At 42.0% G+C, this 26,304-nt stretch overlaps 2 protein-coding genes across 3 annotated transcripts in view; one reads left to right on the top strand and one right to left on the bottom strand.

The window, feature by feature from the left end:
- The window catches only part of LOC125485495 (deoxynucleoside triphosphate triphosphohydrolase SAMHD1-like), a 95,812-nt gene extending 83,863 nt beyond the window's left edge, over window positions 1-11,949 (bottom strand). The window contains exons 1-2 of the mRNA XM_048608527.1: window positions 11,615-11,949; window positions 9,230-9,318 (exon numbers count right to left, since the gene is read on the bottom strand). Of these exons, the coding sequence (XP_048464484.1) occupies window positions 9,230-9,318; window positions 11,615-11,949 (424 nt within the window). The remainder of the gene's footprint in view (window positions 1-9,229; window positions 9,319-11,614) is intronic.
- Window positions 1,515-24,923, top strand: LOC109924184 (solute carrier family 52, riboflavin transporter, member 3-A-like). Of its 2 annotated transcripts, none has more exons than XM_048608404.1 (2): window positions 1,515-1,636; window positions 23,776-24,923. In XM_048608404.1, exon 2 carries the CDS (start codon window positions 23,838-23,840, stop codon window positions 24,921-24,923), a length of 1,086 nt encoding a protein of 361 aa, XP_048464361.1. In that variant the 5' UTR covers window positions 1,515-1,636; window positions 23,776-23,837. The 2 variants fall into 2 exon arrangements, with proteins under 2 accessions (XP_048464361.1, XP_020379795.1); XM_020524206.2 differs by lacking the exon at window positions 1,515-1,636 and adding an exon at window positions 19,373-19,436.
- The last annotated feature ends 1,381 nt before the right edge of the window (window positions 24,924-26,304 follow it).

Here is a 26,304-nt window from a genome sequence, read left to right as displayed (position 1 = left end):
GAAGGGTCTAGGCCCGAAACGTCAGCCTTCCTGCTCCTACAATGCTGTTTGGCCTGCTGTGTTCATCCAGCTCTACACCATGTTGTCTCAGTTTTCACTATGTTGTGAATACAGAGGTGAGGAGGCTAATTTGTTTCCGCTGTCGTGGAGTTGTAATATATTTTATTTTTGTGCCAGATAGGGATGAAGAATTGTTGTTATTCATGCACATGTTCTTTCAATATTAGCAGCGCTGCACGTGTTAATCTCAGCATCCGGATGCTCCACTATGAGTTCACCAGCTGCTCCAGCTCCGAAATGTGCTCAGCCAGTAGCTGGACACTTCCTGCACACGGGGTTACTAGGGATACTGGTATGGGATGAACTTAAATAAAGCTTGTTAGTTATTCCCTTTAAAGAATACTCATTTTGTTAGGGATGTATTTCACTCCACACACACCCACTGTGATCCTGAAATTCTGGAGACCTTACTTTACTGCTTTACATTAGCCCCCTTACATTTCTTTTATTACCTTATTGCATTGGCCTTAACTTTCTCATTTTAATCCAAATATAGCTACTCATTTAAAAATACAATCTTTCCTACTTCATAGTAATTTGTAGACAGTCCCTAACAGTAGTTTCTTGCCAACCTTCTTCCTGTGAAGATAATCCTTGTTTATTTCACTCTGTTTCAAACTCAGCACAAGCTGCTCCTGCGAAGGTCCTGCTGCCTCTCCGATTCCTAAGGTAGTCAGACCGTTCCAGGTGAAGAACTAGATGAATTCTGTCATCACTGTCTTACAGATATTGTTCACATGGAAACAGCCAGTGGGAAATGGGCAGCTATTTCCATGCGGGTGCTGGTGACATCCTTTTTGTTTGAACAGGCGCCCACACAGTAACAAAAATTGAACTGTTCCTCAAAGTGCAGCGCAGGAATCGTAAGTATCAAGAGTGTGCTGATACAAGAGATCCATTGTTCCATAAGCCACGTCAACGTGTGAAAATCCAATTGAATCATTGATTCCCTGATTTACGGGTTAGAGGTTTAGAAGTAATGTACCACACCGAGACAACAAGGTGCAGGGCTGGATGAACACAGCAGGCCAAGCAGCATCATAGGAGCAGAGAGGCTGACGTTTCGGGCCTAGACCCTTCAAGTTTTGTCATTAACAAAAGAATAATCTTATCCACTGTAAACAAACTTATTCTTTAACCAAACAAGAAATGGATTTCTAATATCAGAGTACACAGCCTTAGCTTTATACCTTTAAATTCTCACGCACGTGCACATATATACACACAAAAACAGATTAGACCGTTTGGCACAAATACTAGAGAGAGAAAATATAGTCAGGAAGGCTGTAATTCCAGAGATCAAGAGTCCAGATTCCAAGGATAGATTTAATTGACTCACACAGTCCTTTCAAATGTTAGCACTGATGACACTGCTGTCTGTGAAGCAATGGTTGATTTACAATTCAATGATTAATCAGTGGACCTGTGTGTTTTCTGGTCAGCGAGTTCTCAGTTTTCAGAGCCCCGTGTCTCGCTTTCTCAAAGGGAAAGAGAGATGTACTTCTTTCTCGGCCTTTGGATATTTTCACAGAGAACCGGGAGCGTCCTGACTGTCTCTGCTGCATCGTACGCACAGGTCTGTGACAACATGCACTAGAAGGAATCAGAAAACTGTTGTCAAGGCATTGTCTGTTGTTTCAGGAGGCGATGGCCTATACAATGATCACTAGACTATTAATCCAGAAACTCAGCAAATGTTCTGGGGACCCAGGTTTGGATCTTGCCACAGCAGTTGGTGAAATTTGAAGTCAACAAAACAATTAATGCAAATGATTTGGATGAGAATATAGAAAGCATGGTTAGTAAGTTTGCGGATGACACCAAAATTAGTAGCATAGCAGACAGTGAAGAAGGTTTTCTAAGATTACAAAGGGATCTTGGTCAAATGGGTCAATGGGCTGAAAAATGGCAGATGGAGTTCAATCTGGATAAATGCAAGGTATTGTAATTTGCTACAACAAACAAGGTTAGGGCTTATACATTGAATGGTATGGCCTTGGTAGTGTTGTAGAACAGAGGGACCTAGCGGTGCAGTATATAATTCTTTGAAGTTTGCGTCACATAAAGACAGGATGGTTAAAGTGGTGTTTGGCATGCTTGCCTTCATTTCTCAATCCCTTGAGTATAGGAGTTGGGAAGTCATGTTGAGGTTGTAAAAGACATTAGTGAGGCCTCTTCTGGAATATTGTGTCCAGTTTTGATCGCCCAGTTATAGGAAGGATATTATTAAGCTGGAGAGGGTTCAGAAGAGCTTTACCAGGATGTTGCCAGGTATGGAAGGTTTGAATTATAAAGAAAGGCTGGATAGGCTGGGGCTTTTTTCACTGGAGCGTAAGAGATTGTGAGGTGGCGTTATAGAAGTTTATAAAATATTGTGGGGTATGGATAGAGTTAATGGTAATTGTCTTTTCCCTAGGATGGGGGATTTCAGGACTAGGGGACACATTTTTAAGATGAGAGGAGAGAGATTTAAAAAAGACATGAGGGGCAAATTATTTTTACACAGAGGTGGTTTGCATGTGGAATGAACTTCCCGAGGAAGTCGTGGATGTGGGTAAAATTACAACATTTAATAAACATTTGGATAAGTACATGAATAGTAAAAGTTTGGAGGGATATGGGCTGGGATCAGGCAGGTGGGACTAGTTCAGTTTGGGATTATGTTTGGCATGGACATGTTGGACTGAAGGGTCTGTTCTCATGCTGCATGTCTCTATGACTGTATGGGCAAAAGAATTATGAGGTGAAGTGAGAGTGACAGCCCTTGACAGTACGGCTGCATTTGACTGTGTATGGCATCCAGAGAGTGGCTCTGGAGTGAATTAATTCCTCTCTCAGGGTGACATTTGTACTTACTCCTCGGCTCATAAATGTATTATTGCCCATAACCCAGCCAGCCCACACTGCTGCAGCCAAGGTCTGTAGTTTCCTGACTTCTCTGCCAAAAGATCAGCAGCCTTCCTCCAGCCATGATGTAGCTACTGAAGAAGAAGCATGAGGAGGGGTAAAAGAACAGAGGAACAAAGATAGACTAATTATCCCCTTGAGCTGTTCAACCATTCACTAATATCATGGCTGATCTGGTGTGGCCTATAATTTCATTTTCTTGCCTGACCCCTATTACCCTTGCCTCATTTGTCAATTAAAAGCCAGTCAAACTCAGCCTTGAAGATACTCAATGATCCAGCCTCCAAGGCTCACTGCAGAAGATAAAGTTAAAAATTGATTACCCTCAGAGAAATCTCACCTCACCTCCCCAATAAATGGAAAACTGGTTGTTTTTTTTTTTGGCTAAGTGTCAATTTGATCATGTTTCTCCCCACGAGGCCCAATGAGTTTTCTTATCATATCTTAGTGAACTTTCTTCATTAACCAAAGACACCACTCCCATGGTGACCCTCATGAGCAATTCTCATCTCATTCTACCAACCACTGTTCCTGGAACAAACCACTATTCAATGGATATCTCCAAAAACTCAGCACCCCTGTTGGCCACGCCATCTTTAAAAAGTTACCATTCACCTTAACGAGCAATGGCACCCCAAAGCCACTCTGCTCACCAAAGGACAGTCCGGTAGAAAATGCCAGTGAAGAGGAAAATGATACTGGATTTGTCCAACTGGAACCTGAAAGTCCTGGGAGTTGGAGTGGTCTGGGGGGTATTCTTTTCCCACAGAACCGGCTGAGGAGGCCTCACCATCAGACATGGGCAGCCTGCTCGGAGGTCAGTACGATCCTAACGGTTCAGAGGAATGGCCAGCAGTGACGTAAGAAGGTCAATGACCTTCTGCGGTCGACCAGGGTGTGTGTGTGTGACACTTTTGTCTCTGCTACTTTACAATCACAGGATGGGCCACTGGGAAGGGGATGTGGATGTCTGGGGACACACCACACACTCAGGCTGTGGCTGGAATCAACTGGTTAAGGACAGCTCACTGTTGCCTTCTTTTGTGATGCAAATTGAAAGTGCTTGATGGGGATAAAATGACTGCAAGGTCAGGGTAAGTGACTTGACCTGTGAGAAAGGAATCATAGAATCCCTACAGTGTGGAACCAGACCAGTCAATCGATGAAGTCCCTCTGACCCTCCGAAGAGCATCCCACCCAAAACCACCCCTCTACCCGTTCCTGTAACCATGCTTTTTCCATGGCCAATCCACCTAGCCTGCACACCTTTGGACTGTGGGAGGAAACTGGAGCACCCAGTGGAAACCCATGCAGGTAAGGGGAGAATGTGCAAACTCCAAACAGATAGTCACCCGAGGCTGGAATCGAACCCGGGATCCTGGTGCTATAAGGCAGCAATGCTAACCATTGACATACCACGTTGCCCAAGGAGGTTTCAGAAAACACCAATCTTAGAGCTTTTACATAGAAAATAGGAGGATGGCTTTTGAAGAGAAAGTACATTGGATGTTGGGAAGATGCTTCCGTTGGTAGGAGAGGCTAGGACCTGTGGCACAGCCTTAGAGTAAAGGGAAGACCTTTTGGAACGGAGATAAGGAGAAACTTCTTCAGCCAGAGAGTGGTGAATCAATGAAATTCACTGCCACAGAAGGCTGTGGAGGCCAGGTCATTCAGTATATTTAAGACGGAGATAGATAGGTCCTTGATTATCAAGGGGTTCAAGGGCTATGGGGAGAAAGCGGGAGAATGGGGTTGAGAAACTTATCAGACATGATTGAATGGCGGAGCAGACTCAATGGGCTGAATGGCCTAATTTTTGCTCCTATGTCTTATGGTCTTATGGTCTAAATTCTACTGGTATGCTGTTCCAATAAACACTGGTCCCACTTATATAACTCCAAGTAATAAGAAAACAATAAATTAAAACTTAGTCTCTCAAAGTTCACACACAATGTGTCTTCCGGAATGCTCTGCCTTCTCCACTGTCTCTCCAGCCTTTATTCTGCTGATCCTGCTGCCAGGGACATTTTCTCTGCAATTTCTTCTGTGAGGACACTTAGCTAACAGTGCCGTGGTACCTTTTATGGTGTTTTTTAAAGAGAACTTAGTGATTTTGTGTGAGAGCGAGGTATTTATTGTTTGGATGGAGGGTTTGCTCACACCCCTTCAAATAGTAGTTGGCTCTCTACTGATTTTCCAAATGCCCTCTTTTTTTATACCCTTGATGACCCATCTATTTCTTACATTGGGATTGGTCCCCGGTTGTCAATACTATCAAATTTAAATTCAACTGGCTTTCAGTTTCTGAGTGCTTGGTTTAAGTTAATTGGCTGATTCAAGTTAGTTGCCAAAGCATCAAGGTTTTCAATCACACAGCCAATTGATACATGTTTCAATTTTTAGAACTTTCTGTAATCCGCAGCTGTTTACAGACCCATTTTCTGTATAAATCTCTAAGCTTAGAAAAACACTTTATCTCTTAAAGGGAACACATACAGTTCTCCTTTATTGTTTTTTTTAACAAAAAAAATTCTAGCTTCCTGCCTTCATGATTTTACTCTATATGACATCGTAACACTCTAAGTAGAATGACAGCGACAGTGAAAGTGATGATTTGATCCCGAAAGTGACCCCCAGTTCCATCACGTTAGTCACCACAAGCCCAAGGTGAAGCTTTTCAAGCAAAGAAAATGGGAATTCCCTGAGACTTGTTATATCTTGTTATATTCCAGTAATGGAGTTATATTCATGTGGGATCACTTAGTCACCTCAGTACCTGGCCTTTAGAGCTTTCATACCTGGAAATAGCTCTGACTATTTTCTCATTTAAATGAAAAGTAACCTCTCATACATAGGAACCTAAATTTGAATGGATGCATAGCTATATACTTTATTGCTCAGTGAGGGAGTAAGCCTGTATAATAGATGTGTTAGTTGCTTCAGAGGTTCTATTCAGCATACAGTTAATGTATGTTACAAACTGAATTTTGGTCGCTGAAGCTTGGAGAAACTGGTTGAAGTAGTTATGGTGCCTCTTCCTACACAATTAGGAAAAGGCCCATTGTGGTCAGCTTCCTAATGTAATTGCTTTGGTGGTGTCTGATATGTGAATATAGTTGTGGAGATTATTGAACAGTCCATGGTCCAGTGATAACTGGTTATTGAATTGAAGGTAATTGGGGATTGGTGACACATGGTTATTGTATAAAGTCCTGACATTGTCCTGATTAATGTCGTATTTGGATATTTTAGATGCTGCGCCACAGTGATGATCCAGGGTAGGTGAAAATTCAGTTTAAATCGAGTAACTGCTTTCATGGGTTTGAGACTACATTTTACTTTGAGTGGAATTTCATCTGGACCTTACATGGTGAACCACCTGATGTTTACAATGTACACTAGGTATATTCAGGGTTTTTAAAAAAAAATTCTAAAAGCAGATGGTTTTGCACTCTAAATGCCAATGAACTAAGCACATGTGCTTTATGAATAACAAATAACTATAATAAAAAGTATGCAATATAAATCAAGATTACTTATTGTAAAATTCAGTAAATTCAACAAAATTCTTGCAAAATTCTTCATTCCCAGTCCCATTCTTTAGTAACCCCTGTGTGTTGGAATTAAGCTGATGTTTGCATGATTCATTGTAAAAGGGTCTCAATTTCTAATCTGATAAATTACTGCGGTAATTAAATGAATTTTGCTTAGTGCTAGAGAATTTCCAAGTAATAGTGCGGATTTTCTGTCGCCAAGATCATCATTCTTCCAGTGTAGATGGGAACAGCGAATGGGAACCTTGCAGAATCCCCGTCATAGACTCTAAAGGAAATGTCTGGATTCCTCTGGTCAGTTCCTGTATGCTTAGAACCCTCCAAAAGTGTCTATTTAAACTGTAGAATTCAGAGGGACTGCTGAAGTTAGTAACTTCAGAGAAAAGTAAGACTACGAAATACTTGGTCTAACTTCTGGGTAAATATTTAACTGGCTCCCAAATTATCTTACACACCCCCAACTACACCTCTTCTAGGCCCTTTATACTCTCTTCACCACTGAACCCGACTCTGCCCCCTGCCAGTGTGGGATCCGACACACCCCTCCACCACCAAACCTGACAACCCCCAAACTCCGTGCGCGAGACATGACATCTTGGACACAGTCCCCGCTCTCTTCCACTGCTGGACCTGCCCACCTCTTCCCTGCACCAGCCCTGACCCTCCCAGTCCTGAAGCGGGAACCTTACAGACATCTCTGGACCAAGCAACCTCCTTCTCCGACTGCGGCACCCCTTCCAGTGCTTTAGATCTGAGCTTCTCCTTCTCCAGACCTTACAGCCGTCCCAATCCCTGGACCCAGCACATAACATCATCTCTGCCCTCCCCTAGAACCCAACAACCCCCCTCTAGCCTGCTATCTCCTGGACCTGATATCTTACACACCCTGATCTATCCTAAACGCTTCAACATCCTGGCTCCCTTGCCAGCTTGCACTATGTACATGTGGCACCATACTGCCTACCCACTTGTCACTGTACCAACCACTGTACCCTACCAATCAAGCACCCCTAACAACCTGGCACTGCATCTTATTACCACCTGGTAACCTACTGTAGGAGTGTTTTTTTCTGACCCGGGACAAAGACTCAGGAGGCAGGCAGGATTCAGGCAAGTGAAAGACGTTTATTCAAGTTGAAACCAGTTTATGCAGGGAGACAGTTCAAAGGATCTTCCCCGAATCTGGTTTCAGAGGCTAAATCAATGACACACCCTCTGGTTTTACAAAGAAATGCAGCATTTTTATACATTTTGTGTTACAGCAATCAAATGCAAAGTATTCACTGTCTTACCCCCTAATCCAAACACCCAATCCTGTGGGACACCTAATCAGTGATGGGCACTTCCATGGACAGCCCCATGATCTTATGGTATTAACTAGACATTGTAATCTCTAGGTCTTGGGATCTTCCTATGCATCCTATTCATTCGTATGCCAAAGCTTTAATGGCTATACTCCTTCGGGTCTTTCTCAGGCTTGTTTATCTGTAAGAACAGCTCAAATTCTATTACCCATTGTATTTTAGTGCTGTCTTTCATCACATTCAGTTATTCCATTTATTTTCCCATTGTCCCAATTACATTCTGTAAAAATAAAAAGTCAGTTGGTTTTAACTAATTGCAGTGAGGTTAACTTCTGTTATAATGTTAATTATAAGTGTAACGTTATACAAATACTTCCACTGTCAGCATTTTGTAATTTATGGGTTGTGATCAATCTATTTTGCTCAGGACATAAGAGAAGATGTCTCCTAAGGCTAGTTAATCTTCACATCTAAGCTAAAATGTTTTTTAAGGCTTGTATTACATTCTAGTTATGTATTGGAGCCAACTTCTATGATTAGAGCAGTTTTAGCTAGAAATTATTTAGTATTGCTGGTAGCTTCAAAGAGGCAACTATTTACTATGAAATAACTTTAGCAGTTATCCTTGCAGCTGCCTAAGGACCTAATCTAGCACCTGATGTTATTCATTTACTGGGACAATCATCCTTTCATTAATAAGGCTGGAATTGGTCATTTATCTGTCCTAAGGCATCCTTTTTATCAGAACTGTCTCGGATGGGAACATACAGAGTTCCTTTACTGACCTTCTAGCAGTTCTGTTTGAAGGTACCATTGTATTTCACTGCAGGCTGCTTAGTTTTGCTTTGCTTCTGTCTGCCATCTTGTAAGCAGGCATGGGCTGCTTAGAGTGTTCAGGTACAAGTCACCTTACATAGCCAGGTATTATGGGCAGCATAGTGGCTCAGTGGTTAGCACTGCTGCCTCACAGCACCAGGGACCCGGGTTCGATTCCAGCCTCGGGCGGCTGTGTGGAGTTTGCACATTCTCCCTGTGTCTGTGTGGGTTTCCTTTGGGTGCTCTGGTTTCCTCCCACAGTCTAAAGATGTGCAGGCTAGGTGGATTGGTCAGGCTAAATTGCCAGGGATGTTTGGGTTAGACATGGGAAATTAGGGGGGTGGGTCTGGGTGGTGTGGAATTGTTGGGCTGAATAGCCTGTTTCTGCACTGTATTGATTCTATGATGATTAAAGATGAGGAAGATCCATTGAATAACATACAGGTCACCCCTACACCTACCTTCATAGCAATCAAACTTGAGACTGACATCATTACTGTTTGACAGCAGTTTTCCAACTATACTTTTCAGAACATTGCAGCTGACATCTGTAAAAAAGCATGGTTAGTCTTCCCCAAATAATTCTACACTGCAGGAAGCCTGTCAGAGCGGACTCCACATTTCCAAAGAAGTCCTGATCAGAATCTTCTGTCAGAAATGCAGAGCTCTTTTGTTGCCTAAAACAGAAAACAATTTGCGTAAGATTGCCATTGTTTGGAAAATCCAACCCAATATATGTTCAGCATTATCAACTCCCAAAAATTTGCTTTTGGAGGCCTAACAACTGGTATTGTTATGGTGGAGCATTTGCAATCCTCTGGTATCCAACCACAAGACTGTAATTCCTAGCCCTGAAATACAAGAACATATCACATATCATTTCACATGTGATGATATTTCATGTTGTTCACATCTGGCCACAAAGACCGATCCCCACAGATATTGAGTGGGATTAGAAACCAAATCTTTTCAATGAGTGAACAATATTTTGATTACCCAATGGGTGGGCTAATTACTGGCCCCAGGAGTAAATAGAAAGGATATACTTTAACCTGAAACCTTTGTACTTATGTGTGTTCTTATCCACTGTAAATGTATCTGCACAGACTGGCAAAAGATTGGAACTAACTTCAGCCATCTAGTGTCTTGTCTCTTCCAATGTTACTTATTTGTGTATCATCTACCTTTGTATACAAGTAATGGTGGGATTTCTTTTTTAAAAAGTCATAAATGATATGGATAATAGAATCCAGTGACTCCATAGCCACAAGGAATAACAAATTGTAGGCTCTTGAGCTAAGTTTGAGATGAGAGGCAAAGGGCCCAGCTGTTAAGACGCTAGCTTGTTACCAGTGGACCTGTTGAGCCTGCTGTCTGTAAAAGTGAAAATTGTGGGTCTTGGTGTTCCCTTTGAGGGGCCTGGGTCATATTTTGGAACCGCTTTCATTGAGACGGAATTTTTTTTGAAGCGTGTTGCATTTCCCGAGTTTCTCGGGCAGTGCATGTTCAGTCTTAACCAGATATTGCATTTTCATTTAACTTCCATGCAGCTGATTTTACGTTTGCATCTGTTTCTGTGTGAGAGACACAGATAGTTGATTGCCATGTGCCTCACTCAATCTGAAGTGTATTTGGTGGCAGGTGAAGAGACATCTGCTCTTTGTTGTGAATGCATTCAGAGGAGAAAGGAGATGAGGGAGAAAGGAATGGACAGTTATGCTGATACGGTTAGATGAAGTAGATTGGAAGGAGGTTTGTGTGGAGCATAAACACTGATACAATTAGGCTGAATGGCCTGTCTCAGCTGCAAATACCATAAAATATCACTCCTTTCATCATCCTCAAAAACAAGCATTGAAAATTTTTGTCCTTCTTTGTTAAAAACACGATTCCAAGTGGGAGGAAGGAGAAGCTGTCTGGAAGCACATTCAGTGCAGTCCAGGAACAACAAACCAGGCCTTAGGCCATGCCAGTCCTATTCATAAGAGTCAATTGGGCCAGTTTTTCACTTTGAACACAATCAGGAAATTGAGCGTAATTTATGCCTGTGTTTCCAAATTTAATTTATGAATCAAAATTCCATCTAAACTTCATTGAATAATATGGAATGTAAATTTTTCACATCTGTGCAAAATACAAAGTTCAATTTAAACGTATTAAGGAAAGTTTTTAATCTGATCCAAATGCAAATTAACTCAATTACTGCATGAATCTAATTGATTGAAATTAATTTTGAATGAATAATGTAAATAGTTGTTAATTTCCAGTCTCTTTTACCTCCTCCACCTTCTCTTCCTTATCTTCCAAGGATGGAGCTTGTAGAGTTGTTTACACGTTTATAATTTTTTTTGCCTGATAACTTGTTTGTTGCATTTAAAGTTTTTGAACAGTTGCTGGTTTGGATACACTTTTATTGAAGCTTTTTAAATGTTGGTGGGTGGTTATGCATTTTGAACATTTTCCGACATTTTGAATATGTATGTTTCTGAATAAAATTTTACCACTCATGTTGATAAAGTGTTACATTCTCAATGCATTTGCTCTTAAACTGAACAAGAAGCAATTATAAGTAAAGTTTTGACCTGTAAACTCTATCAATATAATGATTATAATGAATTGCATTCTATTTTTAAAATCATACTGTCCAATCTCGTGCTTTTTGCACAGTGTAGGCAAGGCATGAGGTGGAATGTATTATGCAGAGTCATGCCTTCAGATTCCTGCACCAATAGCCTTCCAATCCAGTTCCTGCCTCCCGTGCAGACTCAACTCCAATTTCTAAGGCATATTATGTTACTTAACTGGTCCCGCTGTCAGGATTTCTACCTTGTTAGAAAGTGAAAGTATGCAAGCTGCAGCAGACTGATATGGCCCCAGTCTGCCAACATCTCAGGACCTTCATAACTTTACTCATAATTGCTTATTGCAGACCACTTTGCAGATCCACTTACACTTGTGCACTTCAAACTGTACCTTGGAGGCACACTGGAAACTAACATTGTAATGCTGCAAGAACATTCTGCAAATAGAAACCAGAAGATTTGTTGGAAGATTTCGGAGTCTGATGCTCTCTGGATTTGAGACAAAGGTTCTGTTGTCTGCTCAGGGCCCCAGTGAGCTAATGACGGACTCCATACCTTTTCTTCAGCAAGCCGAAGAAAGGGGGCGTACGGTTCAGATCCTGTACAACCCAGAATTGGGACCTCAGGAAGGTACCTGTGTGTCAGGTTCTTCAGCACATCCGTCCTTTCTTCATATGCCTCCAATAAGGTCAGCTCCTTGGACACCTGACAGACATGTGACTCCATGTCGAGAATCTAACTTTCCAACTTTTTAATTCTGGATTTCTACCTTTTTGTTAACCCCTTTGCATTGTGGATGTTAGACTTGCTCACGTCGCACCACACTCTCAAAGAGGAGATGTTTCCTTGCTTCAGTCTCCAGCCAGCCCAGAAGATGAAATGCGTCTGGAATCATTTGTCATCCAGTTAAAGTGCCAGTGTCTGAGCAGTGGAACAGAGGCCCCCAAGCTGCAGAATTCTCGGCAGTGCCCGTACCGCATCTCTCTTGTGACCCAATCCAATCCAATTTTACTGCCTTCCAATAGGACCCTCCCTGACTTAGCACTCTACCCCACTCTTGACCCAATTGGATCTGATTACCCCCATTCACCACAATCCCTACCCACATGCCACCTTACCATATTACCGACTTGACTCCGTTCTGATTCACTAAGAATCATTAAATAACATTTAATTAACATTTTATTTAGTCCAAAGATGTGCAACTTAGGTGGATTGGCCATAATAACTTGCCCCATAGCATTTAGGAGTGTGTAGGTTAGGTAGATTAGTCATGGTTAATGCCATGGATAAGGGTGGGGAGTGGGTATGGGTGGGTACTCTTTGGAGGATTGGTGAGACTTGATGGGCTGAATGGCGTCTATTTGTGCTCTAGGGATTCTATGAAAATACGTATTGGAATGATGACAAAGGTATTTGGATGAGTTATCAATGGCACCTCCCCATATGTTGTGTAGAGACAGGAGACAGTGATAGACACCACCCTAAGCAAATGTGAAGAGACAAACCATACTATCATTTGCCCCTACCACGTGTAGCCTAACAAGCACACAGCCTGTGGTTTTAAAACAAACAGTGATTTAGACTGTACTGTACAGCTAGGACCCTAAGGACTGACATCTCACAGGTCTCATACAGGTGAGAAGGAGAATACTGTATAACAACCTCACTTGATAGCTATCAGTACAGGGATTCCACTTGCAACATTGTAAACACCAGTTTTTGTTCCAATCCCTGCATTCCTGCATGCGTAGGCTTAATAGAGTTAACTGACATAAATCAGAGACCAGTGATGCCCATCAATACTACTGATGAACTGAGAGATTCCTTCTGGAAATTCTTTGAGAAGTATGACACAGGGATAAAATTCCTACCAGAGAAGCTAGATGAAGTCTGAACACAATTAACGAGCACCCACCAAACTTTCACTCATGGGGCACAACACACTGAAAAACTACAGGTTGAAGTAAACAAGATTACTAATTACTACTAATTGATGGGATGACAACTGGAACTGGGACACAAATATTCAGATCCATCAATGGACTCAACTCCTCTCCCATGTGGCTGTTGTTATAATTGCATTTACTTTAGTGTATCTCACAGCTTTAACCATTAAGATCAGTAGATGGAAAAAATAGATATCCCAACAGTTTGGTACCATCACCATGGGCAATAATATGCCCGAGTTCAAGAACCTTAGGATACAGGAAACTGTATTCCTTCCTGTGTTGCTAAGTTTCTTTTATTCTACTAGATTTTATATTACTATAATGCAGTATCTCAATGATTTACTGCTGTATGTAACCATGTAAACTTAGTATGTATAGTTGCAATGCGCCACACTTTACCATCTTAACCTGCATGCTCATATAAGTATCTGATCCGTACCCACAATGGCTTATGCTCTAGGTCACCTTTACAGCAAGTCTACCTTGAACACACCTACCTCATGAGAAGCCCAACTCGGCTTTGTGCATTTAGAAAGTTAATGATATTTGCTAACGTGACTGCTCAAGTAAAATAAAATCACTAAAAAGGAACCAGCTACAACCATAATGCAAGAAATACAAGCACAGCAACTGAAATAAACAGTCCTTGCATGGTATTTTGTATATTACATTGGTTTTATTGGTTGTGATTTTAAAAAGGGATGGATACCCAAAAAGCATAATCCGCTGTTACCTCTGCGACAGACCGCAACAAGAAGACACAACACGGCCAGACACACCAGTCACCCTACTGTACATCAGAGACATATCAGAGATGACCACAGGACTACTCTGACCCCTAGGTGTCAGGGTAGCCCACAAACCAACAACCACCCTGTGACAGCTACTGATGAACGTAAAGGATTCCATACCTACAACCAGTAAAACCAACGTAATATACAAAATACCATGCAAGGACTGTGAGAAACATTACATAGGCCAAGAAAACTGACAATAAGGATACACGAACACCAACCGGCCACCAACAGACACGCCCAATTCTCGCTGGTCTCAATACACATGGACAAAGAAGGACATGAATTCGACTGGGACAATGCATCCATTATAGCATGAGCCAAACAGAGACATGCCAGGGAATTCCTGGAGGCCTGGCATTCCAACTGGAACTCCATCAACAAACACATTGAACTGTATCCAATTTACAAACCACTGAAAAACAGAACCGGAAGTAATACCAAACACCCCAGCAAACCGAGGCATATAAATAACAAGTGGGACAGAACACCAATGCTTCACCAGAGGTGCATGGATGATGTTACCCAGCAGGGTGACGAAACATCTGCAACCAAATACACCAGCTCGGCGAGCAAGTCAACTACCTCATCCACAACCCGAGCTACAAATCTTCTCAAAAACTTAGATAGCATCATAACAGGGTAGATTTTCAAATTCAGTTTGACAGAGGGCAGGTTGGGCCTTAAACCAGTGTCCTCAAACTTAAGGGCAATTGCAGAGGTATTAAGAAAGAGATGCCCAAAGTAGCCTGGGAAAATAGACTAAAGGGAAAGTCAGTAGATGAGCAGTGGCAGACAATGAAGTAAATATTTCACAATATTCAGCAAAACCTTATTCCGATCAAAAAGAAGAACTCAATGAGAAGACTGAGCCATCCACAGTTAACAAACATGGTCAAGGAGAGCATCCAATCAAAAAGTAAGCCATATGATGTGGTGAAAACTAATTATAGGCAGGACGATTGGGATTTCTTTTTGGGAACCAGGAGCAGGTGACTAGAGTGCAAATGAGAGAGAAATTGCTTATGAAAATAAGTTGACACGAAATAAAACGAAGTAAGAGCTTCAATGAATATATAATATGAAAGCTAGTAGATATATTGTGCATGATGTTTGACACACTTGGATAGGTATGGATGTACAATCTTAAAGGGAAAGGTATGATAGTTCAAGAAATGACAGATCACCAGTGAATCCATATTGTCTGCACAGTTGAGGGAAATGAACGAAGAAACTACAGGAACCTTGTCTCATTACAGACCAATCATCCACCAATAATTGATTGGGTGAGCCTAATCAGGACATGTGGACAATGTGGAAAATGATTTACAGATCACTTAAGAAGAACTGAATCCAGGTCAGCAAGTTAGCATCACCCTTATTGGGCTTTGCTTGTTACTGGTCCACTGGCCACACAAGTGTTTTTCCTGACAGTGGAAATACTAAATAAAATTATTTGCACTGTGGTGTCTTTACTAAGTCACTGCACATATGGTCTTCACAACTTCATACAAGGACACAAGAAATATAAAGGAAATAAAAGAGATTAACAGCTATGAGCTTTTCTTCTGAAGTGCAGATATTGATTCACATGAATATTTGAGCCCAGTGGCAGCTCTTTCACTCATGAGTTACAAGTTCAAACATGTCTAGATGGCTAACAGTAGGAGCTGCAAGATTCCTTCAAAGTTGGTGATGACCTTAGTAAATAAGGTTTGATTTCCAATCAAACACAAAACTTTCCACAAGTAGGTTTCAAGGAAATATGGACTTGAAGCAAATTTAGCTGTTAGCATGGAGCCCTGCTAGCTGTTCTTTGTCCTGATGTTAAAAGCAGTCTGAGACAAGATAATTGGGTGGCTCAGTGGTTGGCAATACTGCTTCACAGCACCAGGAACTTGGTTTTGATTCCAGCCGCGGGTGACTATCTGTGTGGAATTTGCACATTCTCTCTGTGTCGGCATGGGTTTGCTCTGATTTCCTCCCACAGTCCAAAGATGTGCAGGTTAGGGTGGATTGGCCACACTAAGTTGCCCATAGTGTCCAGGGATGTGCAGGCTAGGTGGATAAACCATGGGAAATGCCAAGTTACACGGATAGGGTAGTGGGGTGGATCTCTGTGGGATGCTCTTTGGAGGAATGGTGTGAACTCGATGGGCTGAATGGCTTGTTTCCATACAGTAGGGATTCTAAGAGTCCAGAAATGTACAATTAAAATTATTCAAAGACCACAGCATTTTGGATCTGTGATATTTGATGACTCAATTAGATTAGCAAAGCAAGGTTCTATGACTCTGGTCAAAATCCTTTGATTACTTTAGGAGTTAGATGAGGGCTGTTAGTGCCCGTGCAAGTGTAATAGTATCAATGAGGTCTCTAACTAAAAGTCCATGCAACTAATAGGTGAGAAATTCCACCAGAGGAATCGGAATCACGAATCATACAGTGCAGAAATGCCCTTCAATCCATCAAGTCTGTACAGCGAAAACTACGTTAAATCTGTACTTGTCCCACTTTCCAGCATTTGGCCCATAGCCTTATGGCATTTCAAGTGCTCATACAAGTCCTTTTTAAAGGTTGTAAAGTAAAGTTTAAAGTACTTTTAGAGGTTTCCCACCTAAAGTATCCTCCCAGGCCATGCATTCCAGATACCCACCACCCTCTGTGTGAAAAACATCTTCCTCAAATCCCCTCTAAACCTCCTTTGACCTTATTGACCCTTCGACTAAGGGGAACAACTGCTTCCTATCCACTCCCTCTCAGCCTCCATTGCTCCAAAGAAAACAATATGACCATCTCCAGCCTCTCTTCATAGCTATCTAACTGCTCCAGAGTAAACTTGCACATCATGTGAGCTGCAGTAAGCATTTTAGTTCAATAAGCTCCATTTAAAAATGAACAAGAATGCATGCTGTGCATGGAGATTAATTGATTTCTAGAGATTAAAGACAAGGGATGTGTCTATAGTGCAGGAAAATGACATTGAGATAGAAGATCAGGCGTAATCTAGTTGAATGGTGGAGCCGGTTTGAATGACCTATTCATGCTCCTTTTATTTATGTCATTACGAAATACAATCTTGACTTAGCTAGGCTTCATGCGTACTTCCCTGATTCATATCTGAACATGAGAGTAATGTTTTATCAGGCAACGTTACAACTTAATTGCTTGAAAGATCATTTTGAAGGCAATAGAGTTTGCACATAAAGGTAAATTTGCCAGTCTTAGCAGACCAAAGGATGCTCTCTCACCAGAGAGAGATAACTGATGGTGGTTTCACCATCTTTCAGGCAAGGGACAAGGTTGAGAAAGTGGGACACTTATGGTAACCTCAGCTGGCACAGGAATTGAACCCACACTATTGGCATCACTGCACATTATAAACCAGCTGTCTAGCTAAGTGAGCTAACTGACCCACCCCTGAGTTTGAGCAGAATCAAAGTGAGGGTGAGATAAAGATAAGAACAAGCATCCAGTGCAAGATGGCGGCAGAGTAACAGGGTTGCATGCAGGCTCTGGCCCAGGGCCATTTTCCTCCAATTGAAAACCTTCTTTATTTTACTTTTGCTTCTGCCCTTTTCTTTTGCTTTATTTTCCTTTTCTTTTTGTTATTTTCTTCTTCTTTTCTGAGTCGGGTTAGTTGGCAGCGCTGGCGCATGCAGAATGGTGGTCATGGCTTCTGCGGGTGGTGAGAGACCAGTGGCAGTGAGGACATTCTCCCTCCATTCGGGGTCTGTGGCAGTGAGTGCATTCTCCTGGCGTTTGGGGCCAGCGGTCACGGCAGCAGGGTTCTTCCCCTGGCGTTTGGGGCCGGTTACTCCTCCAGCAATTGGGGACGGTGGCGCCTACAGCAGTGGACAGTGCAAGATGGCGGCACTGGCAAAGCGACATCTGCAGCTTAAGTGGGACTTGTGGCCTAGTAGTGGCTGGGCAGCGGAACCTGGGACTCTCGGTTACGGGGTGAGTGTGGGTTCAATGGCATTAGTGAAGTGGGCCTAGTGGTGAAGAGATGGCACCTAAAGTGGGACAACTTCAGTGTTGGTGGGTCTAGAGCAGGTGGTGATGAGATGGTGGAGGCTCAGTGCTGACATGGGCAGGGTGGGAAAGAGTGATATTCTGAACCTTTTACTTTATTTTTATAATTTTTTCCATTGACCTATAATGCTGGACTATTTCTTTCTTTACTTTTCTGCATCTTTTTTGTTTTCTAAGAATTTGATCTTAAGTATCTGGACCTAGGTACCTTTGTAAGTAAGGTGGCCCTGTAATGCAGCGACAAAAACCCTTCACTGTACTCATTTGAGTACATGTGACAATAAAGCTCATTCAATTTATTCATTCATTCAAATGATGAAACTTATCTGAACTTGCATTAACGAGCAAAATGTAACGATATGTAATGGTAATACGTTACGAGGTATTCTTGAGTTGAGAAAAGTACAGCCATGGTTCAATTTGTAACACACTAACTTTTCAGGTCAAAGTTTGTGGGTTCGCCTCCTGCCTCAAGACTTGATTCCAAAAACCTAAGCTGGCCATCTAGTGGAATTCTGTGTGACTGCTTTATAGTTAAAGATACACCTTTCAATTGTGCTACTTACCCAAGGCTTTCCCAAGTGGGCACAAAAGCTGCCATGGAGCTATTTTGAATAAAAGCAGACAAATTATTCCCCATGCCCTGGCCAAAATTGTCCTTCAATTATCACAAAGGAAAAAATATATAATATTGCTATTTCTGAGTTGGCAGCTTTGATTGCTACATTACAACAATGTCTGCAACTCATTTCCTTGGTCGTGAGGCATTGTAGGGTCATGGAAAATCAGAAATGCACGTCTATCTTTTGTGAATATACTCCTGATTGACCTGATCTTGTGAATTATACTGTGGTGCTGTGATCTGAGGAGGGCACTGTTGCTTCAATTGAAACTCAAGAAAAATCTGCAGAATACATTCAAACTCTCACTGAAAGCTGCTTATTTCAAATTATTTCATAATTCAAATGCGTTGAACATTAAATTACAACCGCTCTGTATTTTTATGCTATCTAATTCAAATTATTCTCTCAGAATGAGAATTTTCTGGAACTAAGAAGGGTACTAGTTTATGCAAAATGATTTGTGTGTGGATTGGGCTGCTCGTAACTTTTAGTCATAACTGCTTTCAGATAAAAGAAAATTGTTAACTTTATAGAAGTTCTTTTCAACATGTGCAAGTGAAACGTAGAGATTAATACGATTCATTCTATTGCGTCCAACTCATAAAACACACCTTAATCATACCAGTACAGAATGTCTGTTGGAATGTAGCCAAAGTACAAAGTAATATTAGAGGGTAGTGCTATTGGCCAAAGCAATTGTGGGGGCTGTATTTTGGAGCTGTGCCCTTGTGAAATGATTTCTAAACAGCGTACAGTCCCTGTTATCCTTCAAAGTAAGATTACAGGAACTTGACCTATTCTATTTGCAGGTAAGAAGCTCTCTCAGTCCTTTTTTCTCTTAGGGAAAGAGCTCTGAATGTTTGGGTTCTCTCTCTATTTTTATAATTTCCGGATACTGTTTCAGATTCGTTAGACCTTTACAGCTGCATGATGTGTAGCATAGCCTTTTAGCAACAAAAGAACTTTCATTTCTATGGCACCTTTAATTTGGCTAAACATCCTAAAGCATCCTGCAAGAGTGTTGTCAAACAAAATTGTTCACTGAGCCACACAAGAAGGTCTTGCAGCAAATGACCAAAAACTTGGTCAAAAGTTGATTTTAAGGACTGTTTTAGAGGTGGAAAGAGGGATAAGAAGATAGAAAGGTTTTGGAAGGGCATTACAGGGTTCCAAGAACATGAATGTACAGTTACCAATGATGGACTGTTTAAAATCACAACCTCTGTTTGCACTTAGTAAATCAGGTCATCAGTGAAAACGTGCTCAAGGTTATTTACCCCCTTGAAAAGGAAGGTGCAGTTACAGAATTGTCCTATAAGAGCAATGTCATTCACTGTCTCTTTATTTAAAGCCAAACCTTTTGCTGAAAATGAATCAGTTCTGGGTGCTGCAATATTTAAAGGGGAGGCAATGGCCTCATGGTATTATCGCTAGACTATTAATCCAGAAACTCAGCTAATGTTCTGGAGACTAGGGTTTGAATTCTGCCACGAAAGACAGTGGAATTTGAATTCAATTTTAATAAATCTAGAATTAATTATCTAACGATGACTATGAAACCATTGTCAATTTTCAGAAAACCCATCTGGTTTGCTAATATCATTTAGGGAAGGAAATCTGCCATCCTCACCTAGTCTGGCCTACATGTGGCTCCAGAGCAAGGTTGACTCTCAACAACCCTTTGAAATAGCCTAGCAAGCCACTCAGGTCAGGGGAAGAGAGGGATGGGCAATAAGTGCTGGCCAGCCAGCAACACTCATGTCCCTTGAGTGAAATAGGGATTAAAAAAATCTAAATTTTTGAGAGTTGGGAAACATATCAAGGAAACGGGATAACTCTGTACATGGAAACAAGGGGAAACTGGGAACTGAGTGGTTGACTCCACAGCAACTAGCTTGATAAATAAAGTGGTTTGAGATTATTTAAAGGATTCAGTTAGGTAGAGAGAGAAAAGATATTTGCTCTGATGAAGGAGTTTTATGTCATTCGCTCATGGGATGTGGGTGTTGTTGGCTAGGCTCACATTTATTGCTCATCTCTTGTCGCCCAGAGGGCAGTAAAGAGGTGTTTTTCATGATATGTAATCATTATCTCTATCTTGGTGTGCAGGGGACAATTTCAAAGTTTGCTGATGATATAAAACTCGGACACATTCAAAACAATGAGGAGTATGAAAAGGACATTGACAAAGCTGGTGGAGTTGGCAGATAGGCAGCAGATGAAGTTTAATGTGGAGAAGTGTGACGTGATACATTTTGATAGAAACTTTGAAGAGACACCACTACTTTAATGGGATATCAGGAACAAGGGGACATGGGTGTGTTGTGCATACATTATTAAAGGTGCAAGACAGGTGGAGAGAGTGCAGTTAATAAAGTATTCAGTATCCTAAACTTAATTCATGGATTACAGGAGAAAGGAGGTTATACTGAACTTATATAAGACACTAGTTAGTCTAGTATTGTCTGGATTATTGTCAACAGTACTTTAGGAAGGGTGCGAATGCATTAGAGAGAGTGTTTATGAGAATGGTTCTGGAGACGATAAACTTCAATTATGAAGATTCATTGGAGAATTTGGGACTGTTTCCCTTGCAAAGGACAAAAGAAGATTTGGTAGAAGTTTGTGAAATCAAGAAGGGCCTGAACAGAATAGGTAGGGAGAAGCTGTCCCCATTTGTAAAAAAATCAAGAATGAGAGGACATAGATTTAAAGCAAGTTACAAAAGATGTGAATGTGATGTGGAAAAAAACCTTTGTCACTCGGTGAGTAGTTAGGATCTGGAATATGTTGGCTGGATGCATGATAGAGGCACGTTCAGTCAAGGCAGTGGATGCTCATTTGAATGGAAACATTGTGCAGGTGTAGGGGGAGAAGACATCCAAATGGTACTAAATTATAATGCTCATTCGGAGACCCAGTGCAGACATGATGGTCTACTCCTGGAATTCTATGATTTTGTGGTAACTTTAAGATTATAGTTAGGCCATTCCTCCCTCACTTCACACAAAGGGAAGTGGAATTCTGGAATGCTGTTCCTCAAAAATCAATTACAGAAATAGCCTCCCACAGATGAAGTGAGAGACAACACAATTTGACTTTAGCACAAGAATTGTTACTCTGCCCTCATGTCATAACGTGAATAAAGTGAAATGCTATAAATTGGGGTTGGTGTAGCAAGCTACATGCTTACAAAACCTGCTTTGCCACTGACGTTTGCACCAGTCTCCATAAACGTTACCGTTCACACCATTAAAATGAAACTAAACTCAAAGCTGTAAACTTTTACAGTGAACACATTCTGTAAAATGAAAACCTGTCAACTTGGTTAACTAAAATGTTCAAAACTCTGATATGGAATCAAAGTGAATACAGGGAGTAGAGGTGAAGGTCATTTGTGAAGGAATTGAACAGGCTGAGACTTCATAGGGTCTAATTCGTCAGTTAGGGGCCTCAATGGGCTGAGGGGAGATACCTGCCATCTATTCCCCCACAACCTGTCATCTTCTCTTCCGCTGGTAGGAATCACTGCCACCATCCTCCTACCCCGCCCCAGGGGCTTCGTTAAAGTTTTGGTCGCTGTTATATCACAAAGCAGCAGGTCATCCTCATTCAGCCCCTCATGTCGAGGGTCCAGTGAGGATGGCAGTACCTCTACAGGGCTTTATTGCCCCCACACATTCCCCTCCCACCCCAGAAAAACAAAGGGCAACTGCCAGCCAGTTTCTTTCGTTTCCAATGGCTATGCCATGACCTGTTAGAAAGTTTAAGTGTGTGGATTACGCACAAGAACAGGATTGGGTTTGACTGTAACAGCCTTTCCCCCTCCATCAAATATTCCACTGATGTGACTACTGGCCACTTGGCAAGGCACTGCAGAATATCTGTTGCTATGGAAATAAACACAATGCCAAGCTGTCAAATGTAAATCTTATGAAATGGTGGAACAGGCTGAATGATCTACTCCAGTTCTGATGATCCTATAAAGAACAGCATCCCTTCAGCAAAAGTAATTGGAAAAGATATTTTTTTCTGTCAGAAATGTGTCATTATAGGAGAAAGAAACTTTGCAAATACGTCCTGTGTACGTTAAGTTTGGATCAATGGGGCAAACCGTTCGTGTTGTCTCCTCTTTCTCAAACAATACATAAAACCAAAGCACTTAACAGACTCCTAGAAGGCCTTGTTAATCATTCACCTGCCCAGCATAATAATGAAGTGGCTACTCCTGTTTGCCATTGACCTTAGAATGTGCAAGTTGGAGCCAGAAAAATGCATGAACAACTTGGATAAAATGGAAACTTTAGCGTAGCGCATTGTCTGAACGGGATTGGTCACAAAGCAGAAGGTGGGAAGAGAGGTAAGAGGTGACTGAAGTAAGGGGTGGGTTTTAAGAAGGAGCTAGATGAGTGTGTGAGGGAACGGAGGGTGAGTCGCATTAAGAGAGAGTGGCATGGTTGTGTGTATTTTAGCAGAATTCTAGCTCCTGCACATCATCTTACTGAGGAGGCTCATACTCCTGCTTGGACCCAGTATGTGGATGACCCGAGGGAGTTGCATTTCGGGTGGATTACATGGACCTAATAAGTGGACCTTGGGCATTAAAGTCAGGTGGAAGTCCAGCAGTGACTGTGGCTGAGAGAAGGAGAGAAACCAGAGGCAGTGGAGTCTCTTTGTGAAGGCCAGAGGGACCTCTCAGGATTCCTCCTGAGCTAAATAAAACCTTCAATATGTAAAATGTACCTTGCCCACCAGCAGTGGGTGTGAGTACCACTTACAATTTCTAATTAAACTTTGTCGGAGTGTGGCGAGAAACCATGATTTAAATGGGGTCAATTTAAATGCCACTGTTTTATTTTCATCAGGTTCCGTTATTAATGATGTGAGCCCATTCACTTTTCTCTGAATCCACAGCCAACCTTAACCAACCAACCAAAGTGAGAGCCGATAATGAAAAGTGTCTCATAATCGAACACAGATCAAGTAAACAATTGAAGACACATCTATTTCCTTTGTAAAACTGAGTTCTGCATACGGGGAATATGATACCCTTTGACCCCAGTTGTACCCAATGTATAGAGGGCACACTGATTAGGGGGCACCATATTTGATAAACACGAGGTTATTGACTGTTGCTTTGTATTTCAGGAGATGATGCTAAAGCCTACCAGTCCTGTACTGCCTATGAACAAGTGAACACCGTGATATAGATGGCCCTGCACCAGAGCACCATGTCCCTTGCCATCCACATACTGGCTTGTGTATTCGGCACAGGTTCATGGGTTGCCATCAATGGCCTTTGGGTGGAGCTTCCGCTTATAGTGAATGTTTTGCCCGAAGGATGGGACTTGCCCTCTTATCTCACTGTCATCATTCAACTAGCCAACGTGGGACCCTTGTTTGTCACTCTCATGCACAAGTTTGCGCCAGGGAAGATGAAAGAGATTGTTGCCATCTACATTATTGTTAGCATTGGAATCTTGGCCAGCTTGCTGATGGTGTTCTTCTGGAAGGAAACTACATCACTGGCACACACACCTCGCAGTACAGCGTTTCTGACACTCGCCTTCTTCTTGTCACTAGTGGACTGCACATCTTCAGTGACATTCCTTCCCTTCATGATGAGACTCCCGACAAAGTACATGACCACCTACTTCATTGGAGAAGGTCTGAGTGGCTTCATTCCTGGCCTTGTGGCACTGGGCCAAGGTTCTGGAATGACCAAGTGTGTGAACATTTCAAAGCCAGTCAATGTGACCACTGGTAACTTCACAGAAGAGGTGCACGGTCACCAGATTGAAACTCAGTACTTGCCTGCCAACTTCTCCACAGAGACATTCTTAGCTTTCCTCACGGTTATGATGATTTTCTGCCTGCTGGCCTTTGTTTTCCTCACACGGGTTCCTCACAAAATGTTTCACAAAGACCAAGTGTCCAACGATGTGTCACACGTCTCAGCCACTGAACTGGAACTGAATAAATACATCTCTGAGCGGCCAGCAGATACACAGAGCTTCAGTCTTCATGATCTGGGGAAGGCAATAGATAAAGCTAAGCTTGCAGCCAAAACACAAAGTGTGGCACTCAGTACATTCACTAAGTATTCCAAGCACCAGCTTCTCTTCATTTATCTTCTCGTTGTCTGGGTGAATTCATTGACCAATGGTTTCCTACCATCAGTGCAGACATATTCATGCTTACCCTATGGAAACATTGCTTACCACCTGTCTGCTGCTCTGGGTTCCATGGCCAATCCTGGTGCCTGTGTTATTGCTCTGTTTGTACCCAACAGGTAGGCAATGCTGAACGTTTTGGAATTTGGATGTGGTGAGACTGTTGTAGTGAATCCATTCCAATGTCTTCTAAAATGTAACAGAATGGGCTAGAACAAGCCGTGAATTGTGATGTGATGCCCTCTTGGTGCAATTTGGGAGAAACTTGCTGGGAAATGATTCTGTGTAGGAGCCAATACCTAGCATTCCTGGGGAAGAAAAACTCTACATAGATATAAGGTTTGGTGCTTTATGGTGGATTTGCTGGATAAATAGATCAAGGATGTGAGCAGTTTTTATAACTGTGCAGTACATTTTTTCCTCCTTCACTTCTAGCCCAATGTCAACTAGCGCTGAGGCGCAGTCTTCCATGGACAAAGTGTTATGGACCAGACCAGATCCCCTCAAAATATGGCCCAGACTCTAACTTTTTCTTATTTTTAAGGCAAATGCCTTGTTCCAGAAGCAATGCAGCTGGTTGGGGCAGCATGGTGGCTCAGTGGTTAGCACTGTTGCCTCATAATACCAGGGACCTGGGTTCAATTCCACCCTCGGGCGACTGTCTGTGTGGAGTTTGCACGTTCTCCCCGTGTCTGCGTGGTTTTCCTCTGGGTGCTCCGGTTTCCTCCCACAGTCCAAAGATGTGCAGGGTAGGTGGATTGGCCATTCTAAATTGCCAATGTGCCCAGGGATGTTTAGGTTAGGTGTGTGGGACATGGGAAAGGTAGGGGAATGGGTCTGGGTGGGATGCTCTTCAGAGGGGTGGTGTGGACTTGTTGGGCCGAATGGCCTATTTCCACACTTTAGGGATTCTAAGATTCTAAGATATGGTCAAAGGACTCGACGTTAAGCAAAAACACAGTTTAAAACACTATAGTAAAAAACCCAAACAAAAGAGTGAATAACTTAACTCTATTGAAAAACTTAACCGAATAACAGATATGGTAACTACTACAAATTAACTGTTCCAATGTAGTAACATCCCGTAAACATACTCTTGGCAAAAAAAAAGCTAATTCAGAAAATTAGATTTGTCTCACAGGTAACCCAGCATCAGACAGAAACCCCATTTTCCGGTTGTAACCAAGAGAGGGAAAAGATTGCTTCTACTTCTTCAAGGCTACAACATCAACTGCTTAAAGATAAACGTAAACACTAAAAAAAAAACTAGGAAGCCTAGTCTGTGAGAGCTGGCCACACCCAGCCAGACTGCCTCTATTGTTCCAACTTTAAAAAAAATCCCAAGACCTCACAAGGTGTGTACCTCTTAAAGCCACAGCATCATCAAATAAGGTAACTCAATGACATCTACAGAACTGGAAAACTTTGTAGCATGTCAGGAATCCATTCAGCCCATTATAATGGTCATCACTGGTTGCTAGAGATAGTAGGAACTGCAGATACT

This window comes from Rhincodon typus, chromosome 19 (genome assembly GCF_021869965.1).
Source record: "Rhincodon typus isolate 14 chromosome 19, sRhiTyp1.1, whole genome shotgun sequence".
NCBI lineage: Eukaryota > Metazoa > Chordata > Chondrichthyes > Orectolobiformes > Rhincodontidae > Rhincodon > Rhincodon typus.
Note: the sequence above shows the minus strand (reverse complement) of the source record. Positions and strands in the feature narration are given on the sequence as shown.